The 17,927-nt window shown below is 39.5% G+C and overlaps 1 protein-coding gene and 1 long non-coding RNA gene across 6 annotated transcripts in view; one reads left to right on the top strand and one right to left on the bottom strand.

Moving 5' to 3' along the window:
- Window positions 1–17,927, bottom strand: part of LOC136831432 (uncharacterized) — a 108,475-nt gene that overhangs the window by 28,281 nt on the left and 62,267 nt on the right. The gene's annotated exons all lie outside the window — the stretch shown is intronic.
- Window positions 1–17,927, top strand: part of LOC136831429 (uncharacterized) — a 148,424-nt gene that overhangs the window by 102,096 nt on the left and 28,401 nt on the right. For all 5 annotated transcript variants that reach the window (XM_067091884.1, XM_067091882.1, XM_067091880.1 and 2 more), the window contains 5 exons: window positions 1,117–1,294; window positions 1,742–1,839; window positions 7,053–7,167; window positions 9,866–9,984; window positions 14,193–14,296. In XM_067091884.1, the coding sequence (XP_066947985.1) occupies window positions 1,117–1,294; window positions 1,742–1,839; window positions 7,053–7,167; window positions 9,866–9,984; window positions 14,193–14,296 (614 nt within the window). The remainder of the gene's footprint in view (window positions 1–1,116; window positions 1,295–1,741; window positions 1,840–7,052; window positions 7,168–9,865; window positions 9,985–14,192; window positions 14,297–17,927) is intronic.

The following is a 17,927-nucleotide window of genomic DNA, read 5'->3' as shown; positions in this document are numbered from 1 at the left end:
TGAAGTGTTTGTTACACAGTAGTGCATTTATTTTCATATGGAGCTTTAGACTTTGCTGGGTTTTTATTAATGTCGCAGGTTTTAATGTGAAATATCATTGCAAAATTAACCATTTTTTTTTTTACAGAATGTTCTTACCTGTAATGTGTATGATGTAAAGAACTTACAATATCAAAGTAAAGCAATTATTAGAAGTAAATTTAGCCCATGTAAGATCAAAGTAATTTGAACATACAGTAATCCATCCCTCATAGGCTTTTCTTTTATTAAATCGTAAGCTACAATATGTGCTTATTGTAATTCAGGAGGCACTAGCCCTAAGTGAACAATATTCATATTCAAATGTTAAGCCATTCTGTGGCTAGGAATTATGAGGGTGACTTGTACAGTGGCAGAGCATTATAACCACTAGTCAGCAAGTTGAGCTTGATGTATGGAAAGTGGATTATATGTGCTGACTAGCTGAGTAATTTCCAGGGTTTGGTTGTAGTTTGGCATTGAGAAAGATATTATTGCATTTAGTGTTTATTCATGGGTTTATTGGACATTGTAAGTAGTGTGTACAGTACATTTATGTGTTAACTCTCAGTACTTTAGTGATTATAGCACTGAATTTTTAACATGATGTCCAAAGAAAAAAAGTAAAATTTCACTTTTAACTGACATTATGTCTTGTATACACTGAGAACAATGTGTATGACTCAGCAGGTTTCTAGATAAAACCGCATTTTATTTAGTATTTTAGCCAAAGAAGTCTAATAGTATTTTGCTTATGTCATCATAATTATTTCAACAGACAATGTAATGTTGTTAGTGTTTACATTGTGCTTGGCCTATAGATGACTTACATAAATTCCTTCCTATTACATTGCTATCCCTAGGATATTGAGGAAAGTGCGGTTATTTCAGTGACCTGTAATGACATATAAGTTAAGTGGACAATTATGTTCCAGACATGTACCGTATAGTAAATTTCTACCTTTTTGACATCCTGAGGACTGACACCATGCCAGAGCAGAAAAAATCTGTAAGAATATGTTTTAGGAATTTTTATATAGCATCATCACAGAAATTTCATTCAGTGGTATTCCTATAGTAATTTTTAAAATATTTCAGGTCATATATTATATAGAGGCAACAGGGGCTGATAACCATGCAGTTAGAGAAGCTGCCTGTGCATGTATAGCTGAACTGGCTCTCAAGATTGCCAAGGATGCTGTAAGAAAGCATGTACCTGATTTATTGCAGACTCTCACTATTTGTTTTAATGATGATTCGTGGCCTGTGCGGGATGGTAAGTAAAAGTACTGGAGTTTATTTTATCTAAAATTGCAAATAATCAACTAACAGCTTTCACTGTATTCTCCCCATGGGGGGTATGTCAGTGCACCTCATGTGGTGCACTGTAGGCATTACTTAGGTTCTTTGCAGCGTGAATTTGGCCCCTAGCTGCAACCACTTTTGTTTCCTTTACTGTACTTCCTTTCATATTCTTTCTTCTATCTTACTTTCCACACTCTCCTAACAACTGATTCATAGTGCAACTGCCAGGTTTTCCTCCTGTTACACCTTTCAATCTTTTACTGTACTGTCAATTTGCGTTCCAGTGCTGAATGACCGCTAGGTCCCAGTGCTTGGCCTTTGGCCTAAATTCTATATTCAATTCAATTCAGTTCACTGTGTTCTTTTATCTTAAGGAAATAGTACTCATTTAGAACAAATTTGCTCTTATATTTTTCAGCTGCTTGTGTAGCGTGTGGCAGTTTTATACTCTGTTTTCCTGATGAGGCAAAAAATTCCATGGAGTTGCTGTATCCTCTTTTCTTCACCAACTTAGAGGTAATGTAAAATTACGATCATATACATTTTGCAAAATAGATATGCTAGGCAGTATTCTTCATGTTAGTTTTCACTTCAGTAATTATGATAATTCATTTTCTTTATCATCCTTTTCCCTTCAGAGAAGATTTATCTAATAATATTTCATGGACAACTAAATAGTGATTCTTTAGGTACTGGACTTTAAATAGCCAGTACTGAAATAAACATTTAGTTGGCCGCCTGTGAGGGAAGAAGGATGATAAAGAAAATTAATTGCCATAATCACTGAAGTGAAAATAACCTTAAGAATGTGGCATATCCTGCAGGACTTATTGTTTTGTTGGCTGATTGCAAGGCAGTATGCCTAGGCTAGGTTATACTGTACACTACTATTAGGAAAAGTTGCTATACAGTGAATTCTGTTACAGCATATGGAGGGTCGTTATATAGAGGTTTAACTTTTTATGACGAAATTTATTACTAGAATGTGCAGTAAAAAAGTTAAAAGGTTAATAATTCACACTTCACTGATCTATAACATCATGTGATACAAAAGAAGTTAAAGATGATGTTATCTGTAGCTTGAAATGGATGCTGGTGACCTGGATATCATCCTCACACAGGAGAGCTTGTAGCCTCAGTTGCTAGCAAGAAAAATAATAGTAATGATAACACTGAGAACCCTACTACAGTGGACCCCTGCTAGATTGCAGTTTAGCATTTGCAGCTTGTTACTAGCAGGTTTTTCTGTGGAATGTATCTCCAAGTATATTGTGGAAAATTCACTAATTGTGGATTTTTTCGTAGAGCAACATTCGCTAATCTCTCTCTCTCTCTCTCTCTCTCTCTCTCTCTCTCTCTCTCTCTCTCTCTCTCTCTCTCTCTCTCTCTCTCTCTCTCTCATATTATACATATCCTTTAATGAAAAAAAAAAAAAATATGAATAAGATATTATTTCATATAAGTAATTTACCAAGTAATTACATAGCTATAGTTTCTAACTCGCACGGCAGTCTTTTTTAAAATTTTGTGGTAGCATTTCAGTTGTTTTGTGTTGGTGACTAGCCCCACCCACTATCAAGGAACACTGGGAACGACTTAGTAGACAACCTCAATTTGTTTCTGCCGGCTCTCGAGTAAACATTGGGTTGTTAGCAGCAGCTTTTTCATAGTTTTCAGTGTCTTTACTGGATTTTGGTGAAGTATTACCATTGTATTTTGAGAAGCCTTCAAGCTTGTTCAACTTATTAGTATCCTTTAGGATCAGGATAGTTTTTGTTACTGATTATGTCTGATTCTAGTTCCTCTAGTTTTTGCTACTGCAGTAAAGGTTGTAAAACCAGATTGATTAAATCTTGCTATGATTCACATACAATTTGCAGTAATTTTAGGGGGTAGGAGTGTAGTAGGGAGAAAACTTGGCTCAATGTAATGACTGGGACGAGAAAAATTGGAAAGTACTTAGATCTCACCTAGACTAGTTGGAAAGGGATAGGAAGAGGAAGGTGGCCTCTAGAGCCAAGAGACTTAGCCTAGAAACCACTCCTAAACCTAGTTTAGATAGTCCTGTTATTCCCTCTTCCCTTATTCCTGCTTTGTCTGCTTGTTATTAGCCCTCCTACTATTAATCCACTACTCCTGTGCCTGGCCCTAATACCATTGCCAGTCTCGAAGCTAGGTTTGACAAGAAGATTAACATTGTTAATACAGTGGCAGAGTTAGGAGTGTCACTGCAAGTGTTAATGAGCAAAGTGTACGTGGAAAAAGTGACAAGTGATAGTGTTGTGCAAGTGGAGGAGGTGGCTACTCGTCTCGCCGGTTCTCATAGAAGAAGGTCCCTGTCCTGCTCCCCTGAACCTGGGAGAAGACATACATAGACATACCAGAAGTCCAAGGGAGGCCAGTGGATTTTGCCCACAGGTAGTCGCCTCTCATTTAAGCCTGTTGCGCATTCCCGTTTATCAACAGGTAGCCACTGGAAAGGCGTCTCATTGATGTGCACCAGTTGTCGTCTAGTTCCGACAATTCCAGTGCAGTCGGGAAGCACCATAAACTCATTCTTGGTTCGTCATGTCCGCTGAAGTGACATGCAGATGATGTTGGTCACCGTTCTCTGCTTCCTGTTAAGCAGTACAAGAAGGCTAGTCTTGGCCCACAGTCTTCCTGCAGTTACGCTGTGGATCCATCTGTCCCTGCTTCAGTCCAGCATCCACTTTCCACATGGGACAGTCCGGAAGCCTTCTCTCCTGAGCACCCAGCTGTTGAGCGCCTGTGCTTGGCTCCCAAGCCGCCAACGAACCCTCTTAGGCGCCCGTTGTCATCATCCAAATACCTGGCTCCTGTAGAGTGCTCAGTACCATTCTTAGCATCACTTCCCGAGCTCCCGGCACCAGCTCCTGAGCGCCGACACCAACTCTTCAGTCTCAGTCTCCAGCTCTTGTAGATCAAGATGAGCTGTCATTGGCTCCCATTAAACAGCAGTTGGCTGAAGTAATGAGCTTACTGAAGAAAGTGCCTTCCGTCTCCAAGCCTGCTCATGATACGACCCTGTCTCCTCAGGAGAAGAGGAGTTTGATCAAGAACCTGCTCCTCCTTCGGCCTATGAAGTTCTTCAGTATCAGCTGGCGAACTTTCCCTCCTTTTTTTTCCCCAGCTCCAGATGACAGAGTTGGGCTCCCAAGATGGTGCTTTCTTCATCTTCTAAGAAGGCTCTCAAAGAGATTGAGGACTGGCTTTTTGCTAAGAGGGAGCAAGGCAAAGCGTCCTTCGCCTTCCCTCCCTCGTGCTTAGTCTGTAGGAGATATCTTTACTGTGTCACCGGGGAAGCTCCATTGGAGTCTCTAAAGTTTACCTGTCATGTTTTTTCTTTCCTGAAAAGCTTACAAAGCATCGTACTGTAGCTACCAGTCGGGCAGCAGATAGGTAAAACTGTTAATGCTCAGTGATGGGCTACGATACTTCTTACCGCTCCAGACAGTATCGTTTCTTAATGATGGTACATACCGTGCACAAGTTAAATTGGTTACAAGTTAAAAGCATTTTAGTTCAGTACAGTATAAATACAGAACAGTATATATAAAATAAAAATATAAATGAAAAGCTTTTTATTTACTGTTGGTAAATAAAAAGGAAAAGGGTACGCGGCGAGCGGAGGAACAGTAACTATCGTAAATCGTGGTCGAACATTACATATTTTAAATCAGCTGACCCTCTTCAGTGTCCGTCTTATCCAATATCCGGGTTAACGAGGTCCGGCTTAATGAGGGTTGACTGGAGTGTGTAAAAGCTATTATTTCCAGATGTATCAGAGTAAGTTATGGGAAGGAAATTACTGTAATAGCAAAAATAGTTAGGCTAAGGAGTTCTTGCTAGATTCAGTTGGCCAATTCAGCTAATTTATGGAGGGTTATTATATGGAAGTAAATGGTTCTTTTAAAGTGCCTGGTCATTTTCCAGACTTTTTTTTTGCTGATTGCTCGACACACTTGAGCCAGTCCCATGCTAAAACACCAAGCTGCTCTTCTTCGGTAGGATTGAACTACTTAGTACTAGCTGATCAAAAGCCCATCACCTTTATATTTATTGACTTCGAAAGACCAGAGCCTTCCAGTATTCCAAGCAACTCTCAAGTTATTAAAAAAACACTTCACCCATACAGTATCAGTTGACCATAGCCACTTGCCTGTGCTGCTAATATGCTTTAAGCAGCTTATCTTTTGAGGACTGAGCCACTGGTCAGTTACTGAAAGAAGGTCCAACCTGATTGTTACCAGTTGACCAAAGCTGCTCACCTTTACAGTTATTGAGGCACTCTAATATGGACCTAAACCACTGAGCCACTCTTCTATGGGCCAGAGTTACTCATGTTTACCAAGCAGCTCATCTTCTCAAGACTTGAGCCACATGCTTACAAAGGATCCAAGCTGATCTTTAGCCACTTGACTATAATTTAGCCAAATTAATATACAATAACACAACACCAATTTTTCAGTTATGGCAGCATGGGGTTATAGAGTAAAAAAACAAAAAACTAGTGTCACCTGGCCACAGATATTTTTACATCGACCAAAGAACACAGTGAATATTTTCCCAAGGTTTATGGCCAGGAAACATGATGCTTTAGTAGACAGTCTTGACAAAGGAGGTCATTTACCCAATATAGTGGCTTACTCATTCTCTCCATTTTCAGTAATAAGGAGTAATGCCAAAGGTGAAGACTTCAGAAAATCATACTTTGCTCTAAATAACCTTGAAAGCCCTCTGGCTGAATGAGGAGTGGCTTCCAGATTCTCTTATCCCATTGGTCGACATATCAAGAAAACACCTATTAATTTAGTTGGCAGCTGAGGAAAACTACTAAGTAACACTTCATTGCTCTCTTTAACCATTATTTAACTTGTATTCTTAATGTTTATACCTTCATGTGTGCACATGAAAGGTAGACAGATGGTGCATGGTGGAGCAAGTTAGAACTAGCTGGTTGAACACTAATTTTAACTGTTGAATACTCTGACTATTTTGATTTCTTTAATTGCGAGTTGTTGTATGGGACTTTTGGATTGCTGTACATGGATAAATGAGACTGTAGTTTAGGAAGTTAAGCACCTAAATTGTAATTAAAAACTGGGCTGTCAAAGATATGAATTGAGTCCTGTTCAGTACAGTACTTAAGTTTTCTCAAATTTAAGAGACGTTTTATGTTATGTCCCATATACTTCCTGACGGCATACATAGCCACTTGATGTATTTTCCTTTGTGCTACTGCACTATATAAATTTATCAGCAAAAAGCATTATCCTTAAAAAGTAGAGTATATGGTTTCCAAAAAAAGATACAAGATAATTATCATACCATTATTAGTATCCCGTTTGCCCCCTTACATACAATATAACAGTATCATTTACATTGATGCCAGTCCCTAGATAATTTGCAGCCTCCAATGCTTTAAAAAATAACTTGTATGAAATAGGCTTGTTTTTAGACACTGAAATGAAAGTTGATAATTATCAAAAAAATCTACAATAAAAGATTTTAATTTTGACACACTAGTTTTTTCTTGTATACTGACTATTATAACTATATAGATCTGCTGGTTTTATATGAAAGGCAGGGACTATAATAGTTATCTTTCATTTCAGTGGAAGAGTTCTTGATGATTTTATAACATTTGACAGCATTTACCTGCATTTGATAGAATGACCTCCTGCTCATTATTTAATTTTTATTTCTAGGATAGCATTCCATCAGTACGACAGGGTGCAGCAATAGCTATTGCCAATATAGTGAGGGCTTATGGAAAAGACGTTTTACCCATGATTTTCGAAAAGATGAGAGAAGCTTTTAAAGGTAAGCCTTTTAAATGTTTTAAGGAACTTCATGCATACAAAAGATATAGATTTATATCTCTTACAGGATCATTCATGACCAGGTTGCTACAGGTTTGATAAATCCAGTAAAACATTTATTTTTTAATCTTTGGTTAGAGGAATTTGGGTAGAATAATGAAGTTGGATTAACTTATTGTTAATATCAGGAATGCAGTAGTCTCAATGTGGCAATAATCCAGCAGCAGTTGTTTTAAATATCTGTGTAAAAAGGCAGATGTATAATCTAACCTTTCATATGTTGCATGACAATTTACAGGTTGCACATCCCACCATATTGCACATGTCTTTCATGAGGTGCAGTTTGTTTTGGCCAGAGCATAATTTTTTCTTTGGTCAAATTTATGTCCTCCAGAAGTTATTATAAGAATAGGAAGGCTCTATGGTGAACATAAACAGATGATTATTTAACCTAACCCCATCATTTTACTTGTGCTTAATCCTGCAGTTAGAAGCTCCCTGAATCCTCTAAAGAACCCTCTTGTGGCCAGGTATCCTTCTGGGCAGCACTTGGTTGGTAAAAATGGTATTAAACTCTTCTATGTGCCTGTCAACCAAGCAGCAACTTGTCTGCTTCCTTGAAAATGGTTAATTTTGCACTCTTTCCTATTCACTTTTTTTTCCCACTTAATCCACATTCATGTTAGGATTTAGTAATGATTACATTTTTTATGGTGTGTGTGTACATAATCCTCCCAAATTCCCTTATCAATGTGTTATTCTTCCTTTGTCAGCTGTAAGTGCATTCTTCCTTTGTCAGCTGTAAGTGCCTTATTACTATCATGCCAACCTGTACAAATAAACCTATTTTCTTTGAATAACAACTGTGCTTTATTACCAGCAACTTCTCTTTGTCCGAGTTCCTGCTGGATAACTCCCAGGTGTGCAGGCTCAGCATTTTCATATTCTAGTGTAATCTGTGGGAAGCGTAGATTGTGCAGGCTCTGCTTCCCCCTGGGGAGCTGATTTGGAAATTTGATAAAGGAAACAAGATTGTTAAACCATAGTCCAGAGGGGAGACACGGTATGAAGGCAAACCCTTTAAACTCAAGATCTTGTGTTGTTGTTGTTGTTGTTGTTTTTTGTTTGTTTTTTTTTTTACAAGCCTGAACCTACGAGATTTCTGAAAGATGTAACCTCTCAGTCATTTTGTGGATACCATAGAGCACCAGTCTTCTGAGCTGCTGGGTATGAAAGAAGAGACCAAAATGTTGGAAACTTACAAATGAGACTGGTTGTGACAGCTTTACCCAGGGGTACTGCACTAATGCCACAAGGCATTGACTATAACTATAAAGCAGTCCTTTGGATTGGAACTTGATTCTTACAGATTAAAGCTAAAGATGATTGCTACTTCTTTGTCTTCTGGTTAGGGGAAAATTAACACTGTCATATGATGCATGGACATCCTGACATTTTTTCCCCTCATTCCTGAGGTATAATATCAAGGTATACTTCAGTACCTACTTACTGTGTTACATAAATGCAGGCCTTCAGATGCAAAAAAATTACCTAAGCCAGGTGATTAAAATATAGCCTTTTCCTTTGTAGAAACCATGTTTTTGCTGTGGAAGTTTGATATGAGGGCTTTTAACCCCTCCAGTGACACTGTCTGTGTGGAAATATGAGTGACCCAGTGGCCCAGGTCTCTGCTGTTCATGAGAAATAGGTGAAAGTTCTAACAAAATTTTACTTGTAAGGCAGTCCCCAGTTATCGGCGATCTGGTTTTTCGGTGCTTGCCTGGCAACAAAAATCGGCAATTTTTGGCTCCGATATGTGACAACTACCGCTTATCGGCGCCAACAATTCGGTATTGGCCTCGATATATACCTAACAGAGGTGCTAGTCTCCGGTCATTGGCACCAATACTTGGTTATCGGTGCCAGTAAGCGCTGCGATTTTCGGTTATCGGCAATTTTCGCTTATCGTCACATTGTCGGAACAGAACCTCCTGCTGTTACTTGGGGACTGCCTGTACTGGTTTGTCACAAACCAGTCGCCTAATGCCTGTAGAGCCTTATTCCATTTCTTTAAATAACTGGATTTTAGGATAACTAAAGGATAGACCAGCTTACTAAAGGTGCTGTCGTAAACCTGAAAGGGGTCTTATGGAAGCCTGTTTCAACAGGCTGAGGTACAGGCATTAAATACCTGTGCTAGTACAGTTACTAATGGGAGAAATCTTTTTTAAAAAATTATCAGGAGCAAGACACTATAGAGACAGAAAGCGTGATAACATTGCTTAGTATTCTGGGGGTTTAGATGATATATTTTTCAAGTACAAGTGTTATGAGTCAGAGGTAAAACCAAATTCTGTCAGAAATTCCAGGTTTGTTACAGTAATCACCTATGTGATGAGATTAATGGAGCATATGTGCAGTACGAGATCAGGTAATGAATGGAGTCTTAGTTTGCTGGAATTCAGCCTCATGCATACATTGCAATATGAGTGAGAAGCTGCATTATGGTAAAGAGAAAGTAACTGCTTGAGTAGCCAGAGTATCAGTACATTTTAATCTTTTAAAAGTTCCTTTAAGTTGGACGAGATTAGTAGTCTGTCCTTTAATGATCTGTAATGTTAATAGATTATAGATTATGTGATTACCTTGCAAACAGTTCATGATGTATGTCTCATGGTTATAAAACTTTTTACTTCTAGGTGTAGATAACCAGCCTTCTGAGTGCGAGCGTTATGGTGATCTGGAAAGTGGTGGTGCCACATATGGTGTTGTTAAACGGAAAAGAGACAATGATATGGATCTTCACACCAACAAACAAGTAAGGATTTGTTTTATAGAAAATTGGTATGTTTGGTTCATGCATTTAAATAATTCTTCATTTTTTGACCAGCAGAGTTGAAAAAGAGAAAAAATCTTTGGCTTACTCAATATTTTCTTCATCAACATATGAAAATTAAGTGCTATACAATTAAGATTTATCAGTCTGTTAAAGCAAATTTGAAGTGTTCTTACCAGGTTCAAGAGGTAATGTAATGCTCTACCTATGGTACCATTTCTGATACCTGAATTCTTGACAGCAAATTATTCAAAAGAAAAGGACTCTAAAGTATATTTTTCATTACATAGAGAAATCCTGTGGAATTTCTATGTATAATTGAAAAAATAATTTGGAGTCATATTTTTTTTTGAATTATTTAATATCAAGAATTACAGGTATCAGAGAAAGTACTAAAGGAATTATTTAATATCAAGAATTACAGGTATTAGAGAAAGTACTAAAGGTAGAGCATTACGCTGCCTCTAGTGCCTGGTAAGAACACTTTTCAAATTTGCTTTAAACAGACTGATAAATCTTAATTGTATAGTATTTAGCTATGTTGGAGGGATACCTTGTGCCTTATTAATTTGAAAACAATAAAACAGCACAGCACACACAAACAACATGAATTAGGGAATTAGATGGACACGAGTGAATTCTATCCATATGGTGCTTTTACCTAAAGGAACACCACATTAAGTAATATTATCATGCCTTTGAGTTGGTGACACTTTTTTGACCCATGGGCATTAGATGAATAACCTACACAACCCAGTTGCTGAATGCAGAATAACTTTAAATGAACAATATCTCTTTGGATGTCCCATTTTTAACCAGGAAAGTATTTGAACAAATATTTTGACAGAAATTCTGTTAGAATCCCCATAATTTTTAGAACTATATCCAATTATTAAAAAGTTACAATATATTAAAAAAGATTTAATATAATTATAAAGAGCAAACTCTTCAGGTCAGCCCTATGAGAGTTAAGAATGTTAACTCAGTGTTCTGGTTAAGCTATTTATTTTCAAATAGCTTAACCAGGGTGAAACCTAAACAAAATATTTGTCTCTCTCTCGTAACCATGCTTACCAAAGTAAAAGGAAATTACCAAGAGTAAAAGGAAATTCTCAAATTGTTCTGACATGATATGCAAACCATCAGTCCTTTACATTAGGAATTACTTGCAGCACAGCCGAAAACGGCCGTTGAACTTTCAAACAAGGTGGTTAGGCAGTTAAATACCGTCCGGGAGGCGGAAGTCCCGCCTGCCTGGATGTAAACATTCCAATTTGCTTTTGGCTGTTGTGCGGTGCAGACGTGTTTCTTCCCTCTCTGCCCTGACTGTCGTTGATTCCCTCCCTAGTGGACTTCGCAGGTAATGACCCAGATGAGATGGTACTGTGTCCTGTTAGAGTGCTGCGGCGCTATCTGAAGAGAACTCACCATCTCTGGCCTGACGACTTCGTTTGCGCTGGCTCGACCAAGAAAGAGGTGTCCAAGAACACAATTTCTTTCTGGCTTCGTTAGACAATTAGGAGAGCATACTCTGCTACTGGAGAAGACAACATCGGTACCTTCTGTCCAAGAGCTCACAAAGTCCGGAGCATTGGTCTGACCCTCACATTCCTGGAGAACCTTCTGGTTCCTCAGGTATTGAAAGTGGGGGTGTGGTCTCAACAGACCACCTTCATTTTTTTCTACCTTTGGAATATTGCCCACAAGTCCTTGGACACCTTTTCCTTGGGACTTGTGGTGGCTGCTCAACAAGTTGTGTAGCTTACCCGGCTCCTCTAACAAGACAGGGTTGCATCCTGCCTAAGATGTGCAGTTGTGGATGCGAGAATGTGTGGGAGTGACTGGCCTCTCCGTCTTCTCTTCTTCCTGGCACTCTTCCTGTGGGCAGAGAGTGGATTCAAGCTGTTACATGCTGGATCTGGCGGTCGATGAAGGTAGACATAAACTACGAGCTTCCGTTCTATTTCCTTTCTGGATCATAGAAGCAAACCCGTTCCTTCCTCTAGCAAGGGGAGGAAGGAGATCATGACAATAAGACAAACCCGATACTTGTATTTGCCTTACTGTTGCCAACTTTTTAAGGTTCATCCTAGCCTATTTTGTATGAAATGATGTCTTCCTCATTCTTACGAAAAGGCCCAGAAGTCTGACAGTTGATCTTGCATTTCCCGTGACCCAATCAATTTGTCAGAGGCAGTTTTTCCCTTCCTCGCTCTGTCGACCAGGAAGGGAACCCCAGGTGTGGCGAACTCTGGTCAGTTCATAGAGACTCACTCAGATTCCTCCCGCCAACCAGCGAGTCTTCCCAATGTAAAGGACCGATGGTTTGCATATCATGTTGGAACAAATAACATTTTTCTAAGTAAATTATATTTTTCCTAACTATACAAACCTGAGGTCCTTTACATTACATTTTCATGCCCACCTCATGCCACCCCTCAATCTGACACCTGGGCCAAAAGGCAAATTGGAACGTTTACATCTGGGCAGGCGGGACTCCCGCCTTCCGGATGGTAGTTAACTGCCTAACCACCTTGTTTTTCAACAGCCGTTTCCAGCTGCACTGAAGTAATTCCTAATGTAAAGGACCTTAGGTTTGTATAGTTAGGAAAAATACAATTTACTTGAAAAAATTGTTGTATTTGGTATACTGTACTGTATATATATTGAATTTGAATTGAATTTACACTTTGGTCTTTATTAAAACAGTTCACAAATCTCATATCTTTATCATTATAATCTTTTCACTAGAAGTGAAGGATTTTTTGGGGGGGCTGAAATTAAGATAGAATTAGGACCAGGTCACAACCATAATAACAGTAAGAATTAAAATGTTGGAATCCTGATAGAGGAAGTGGATTTTTAAATTGCATTAGCCATTTTCATATTTTAGTATTGGAGATTTTGTTAATGTAGTACAGGCAGCCTATCATTATCTGCAGGCTCGATTATTGTTGATCCAGTTTTACGGGGCTTTTCTAGCCATGAAAATCTGCAATTTTCAGCGCCAAGAATTGCCAATTTCCGCTTATCAGCGCTGATAATTGGGCATTAGTGCCGATACATACCTAACAGAGGCGCCAATAACTGAAAATCAGTGCTGATAAGTGCCAATAATCGCCAATGTTCAGTTATCAGTGATTTTTGGTTATCATCACACTGTCAGAACGGAACCCCCGCCGTTAACCGGGACTGCCTGTATTAGTAACTATGCCTAGTTTCACCATGCTTAGAAGTGATAACAGTCATTGTGCGTAGTTAACCCTTTCGCTGCATGGTGCTGATCTCCTCAGCCATCAAAAACTCGCATGCATGATGTGGGACTGATCTTCTTAGTCATCATTCTTTTGGTTCTAATTAGGCAGCTCATAATAGTAACACGTTTCTCGTGATATTTTAAGGATCCTTAGTCTATATTCTAGCAACAAGGTGGCAACATTTGATTTCCAACTGACAGGAGAGCTCTGATAGTGACAGCACTGAATATGGTGATGTTTATTATATTGTAGTCATAGACAAACCTACCGTAGACAATTTTTTTACTTCAGGTATTATCAGAGATGATCATGAATCAGAGTATATGACAGAGGAGGAAGCAGAATTTTCAAACCCCAGAGGTGGTGTGAGTAAACAAAGAAAATGTGATACAATTTGCAATTGGAAGAGCATTGAAGATTCAGTTCCTAAAATGTGGTCTGAAACTTTTATTGGAGGTAATAAATTCACATTTTCTACAGAATGCCAAGTCTGTTTTTAATTTTTTTTTGTGAGGTTTTTCCAGATGAAATTTTTGGCCAAGAGCAAGAGTTCAAGGTTTGTAAGATAGTTTTTCAGACTGAATAACAAAAATAGTGTTACTTTACTGCATGCGTTGATAGGTATCACACTGAAATGAATCACCAATAAAAGCTTTGTAATTCAGTATTTGAATAATTACATATATTGTGCATATGTTACCATTGCTAAAATGTGCTATAATGAAACATTATAACAAAATTTAATAGTAGTGTAATATTATAAAACAGTAATGAAAATAACAAAGAATCAAAGTACAAATATGAAAGGAAGAAAATTGGTCAGTTACACAATTAGCAGGACCTGATCTTGTCACAGCGAAAGGGTTAAACTAGACAACAAAGTAGTTTTGTTTATACAGTGTTTAGGATAAAAATTTTGTAATTGCTTTTCAGATGTATTCATGTGGATCTTTGGCCCCAAAGATGGGACGTGGTGCAGGTGGATGTAGCGATTGCAAATTTCGTCGTCCTCCACAACTTTGGGAAAGAGCAGATGGGTATGTTTCTCTAAGAATAATGTACATTGTGTATCGTAGCAGTATCTGTAAATTTGTGTTAGCGCCAACTTTTTTTACTTGGATGAGATAGGTCACTTCAAACCATGAAGAAGATATATTTGAACTTACATGATCAAAGCTCTTTAATGGAAATTGTTTACCCACCCACTGACTCACATATTATAGGGAGAGATGACTTTTTCTGGAAATTACCTGATGTTATGTAGCCCACTGGCTTATCAAATTTTTGGGGGTTATCTGGTTTTTATAAGCAGTAAAATATGGGAAACAAGTCCTTACAGTATTGCTTACAGCCATCAGTTTTCTCAGTATCTAGCTTTAGTTAACTTGTACTTTAAACTTATTCATTTCAAGAGATTTGTCTGTAAAGTGCATCACTTCTAAAAACAAGCTTACAGTAATATAGTAGCTGATGAGTAAGAAAGTTAAGTAAGAGGTCTTTTTAAGTTTAGGGCTCCTATATGATTATAATTTCTTACAAACACTACTGTTAATAGTATTCAACAAGGCCAAGTTTGGCTTGCTGCAAAATTGATATGTGAAATGTGAGTAATCAGAGTAAAAGCATTAGCCTAAGAAGTGGTTTTACAAAATTCAGGGCAAGAGGTATAAAACTAAAAATGAAAGTTTGAAGCAAATCCCTTTGACTCTTAAGTTCAGTGTTAACATACTTTACAATTTGGTCTTATGGTTTTGGTACACCCCTTAATAGCTAAATGATTGAGTACCAGTTCATGAACACTGAATTCCAGGAAATAGTAAGTTTTGCTTATAAGATTAAAGCATGTGGTAGGTGAGCATAAGCTACCATTGAAGTGTTACTTAGAATGTTGCAGATACCCCTAAGGTCTTTAGTTGTTTGTAGTGTTTATTTATATATTGATTTGTTTGGGTAAGTAGCTTGCTGATATGGTTGTTATACTTAATTACTCCCTCCCAAAGATGACTTACTGAGTGCCATAAATTCACAGTTTTGGTGGGACTTATTTCCTTTTTGCTTATCTAAAGCAGACACTACTAATGGTGGGTGGGTGATTTTAATTTTTTACCTCAAGTTTGATCAGGATTTCAGGTTTTGTATTATAGCTAAATGTTTTATGTAAGTAACTCACCAAGCAATTACATAGCTCTAGTTTCCTCTTGCACGGCAGCTTAAATTAAAATATGTGCGGGTAATGCTTTAAGGTTTAGTGCAGGAGACTGGTCCCGCCCACTAACGTGAATACCAGGCATTACTTAGCAGACAACCTCATTCTGTTTCTGCCGGCGCTCGAGTAAACACCGAGTGCCAATGGCAGCTTTGTTCTTAAATTTGCCAGTCGGAGACCAGATTTCATTGATGTATTATCCCAACTCTCTCCCGGTGTCAGTTTTCTTTCCTTCTGGCCTTTGTTATTTTTCTCCACTTGCTCCTGTGCCTGGCTCCCTTGCCTCCTTCCCGTGCCTTTGCCAGTCCTCCTTCCCGTGCCTGTATGATTTTTCTCCACTTGCTCCTGTGCCTGGCTCCCTTGCCTCCTTCCCGTGCCTTTGCCAGTCTTGTGTATGTATGATTTTTCTCCACTTGCTCCTGTGCCTGGCTCCCTTGCCTCCTTCCCGTGCCTTTGCCAGTCTTGTGTATGTATGATTTTTCTCCACTTGCTCCTGTGCCTGGCTCCTTGCCTGGTCTTGTGTATGTATGATTTTTCTCCACTTGCCTCCTTCCCTTGCCTTTCCAGTCTTGTGTATGTATGATTTTTCTCCACTTGCTCCTGTGCCTGGCTCCCTTGCCTCCTTCCCGTGCCTTTGCCAGTCTTGTGTATGTATGGTTAACAGAAATTAACCCTGTGAATGTGACGTGTTGTGCAGTGGAGGAGGTGATTATCCGGCCTGCCAGTTCTCCTAGACTTCAGTCACTGTCATACTCCCCTAAACCTGGGAGAAGTCATACTGAAAGTCCAATGGAGCCTGGTGAGAAGTTCCCTGGGTAGTTGGCCCCTCAGTTGAGCCTGTTGCTGATCCCAGGTGTCGACAGACAGCCACTGGAAAGGCGTCTTACTGGATGTGCAGTGAGTAGGGTGGCTATCCAACTTCTTTGGATCTCCTACACCCAGTCCCTGTCAGACTCCCCTAAACCTGGGAGGAGGCATACTGTCAGTCCTTGGGAGTCCAAAGGGGTTTTCCCTGGGTAGCTGCCCCTTAGTCGAGCCTGTTGTCCGCAAGTATTGACAGGCAGCCATGGGAAAGGCATCCATAGGTATGTGCTTCCCTAATGATACTCCAGTGGTGAATCTCAGCCATTGAAGAGGCACTGTCAGATGATTTTGCACTTCACCTCTCTCCTGTAAATGTCTGAGGGAGCAGGAGTGTAGTCCACACTCTTCTTATAATATCTGGGACAGTCTTGAGCTTTTGTCTCCTGAACTTCGAGTGGTGGAATGCCAGTATTTGGCATCCAACAGACCAGCAGCATCCGAGCATCCATCTTTGTCTGAGTCCAATAGTGCCCACTAGCGCCAGAGCACCAGATAGCACCCATTAGCACATATAGAGCTCCCAGCACCAGCTCTCATGTGTCTGGCACCTGTCTCTTCTAAGAACATATGTCATTCTTTTGTGAGCGCAATTTCCAATTGAACGCCAAGCTTCAGTCTTCAAGTGATCGACATTAGAGTCTGATCACCAGGGGTCTGTTCCACCTTCGCCTAGAAGTTCCAGACGAGCCAAGTTGCTCCCTTTGTGACATCAGTTAGTGTCTCAGAGCACTGTCCTTTGCGGACAGGGACTTTTGTGTACGAATTTATGAGCTTGTTGAAGAAAGCTATCACCCCTACAGGGAGTTAGGAGTCTGACTTTGGTTTTAAGGGAGCAAGACAAGTGTTTTTTGTCTTTTCCTCCCTCCCTCTGTGCTTAGACAGACTTAGTCCTCCCGACTGAAATTCTCGTCAAGTTTTGGAAGTAAAGGTTTTTCTTGACTGACATCAGGAGCAGGGGCCAACAAGGTAGGAGAATCGCAAGTGTTACCGAGAGACATCGCTTCATCTGGCCTCTTAGTCCTGTCCTATGCAGATAAGGACGGTTGAGTTAGTTTTTTGAGTTTTCCACTCCTCCGTTGGGATCGCAAGAAGGGAGCTTTGGGTCCCTTATTTTTTCTACTGGGAGAAACACACAGTCGCTGTCAGCCCTCTTTTCTTCGCCTTCAGCTGTCTACCAAGAGAATCACAGCTATTCTCAGACGGCATATGTCTAATCCTTGAGCCGTTTTTCCTTTGGAGTGACAATATCTTCCCTCCTCAGCATTCTTTTGTAGAAAAACTTTTCTTGGGCTCCAAGCAGAAGAGAAGCACCATGAACCCTCTCACTAGCAGCACCTGTTCCTGAGCGCCTGAATCAACTTCAGACCTCCTGGCACCAGCTTTCTGGCACCTGGCACTGAATCCTGAGCACCTGACACCTGTTCCAGAGTGCTCAGCACTATCCAGCCATGCTAGGCTCATGCCATTGAACACCTAATTCTTTTTCACGGATTTTTTCTTTTAGAGCAGTGTGTTTGACTGCAGCAGAAGTCGTCACTCCTGGTTTTGTTCAAGACCATTGTTATCCTATGGCCAGGCTTTTGTGTATCTTACGGACT

This window comes from Macrobrachium rosenbergii, chromosome 48 (assembly GCF_040412425.1).
Source record: "Macrobrachium rosenbergii isolate ZJJX-2024 chromosome 48, ASM4041242v1, whole genome shotgun sequence".
In the NCBI taxonomy this organism is placed as follows: domain Eukaryota; kingdom Metazoa; phylum Arthropoda; class Malacostraca; order Decapoda; family Palaemonidae; genus Macrobrachium; species Macrobrachium rosenbergii.
Note: the sequence above shows the minus strand (reverse complement) of the source record. Positions and strands in the feature narration are given on the sequence as shown.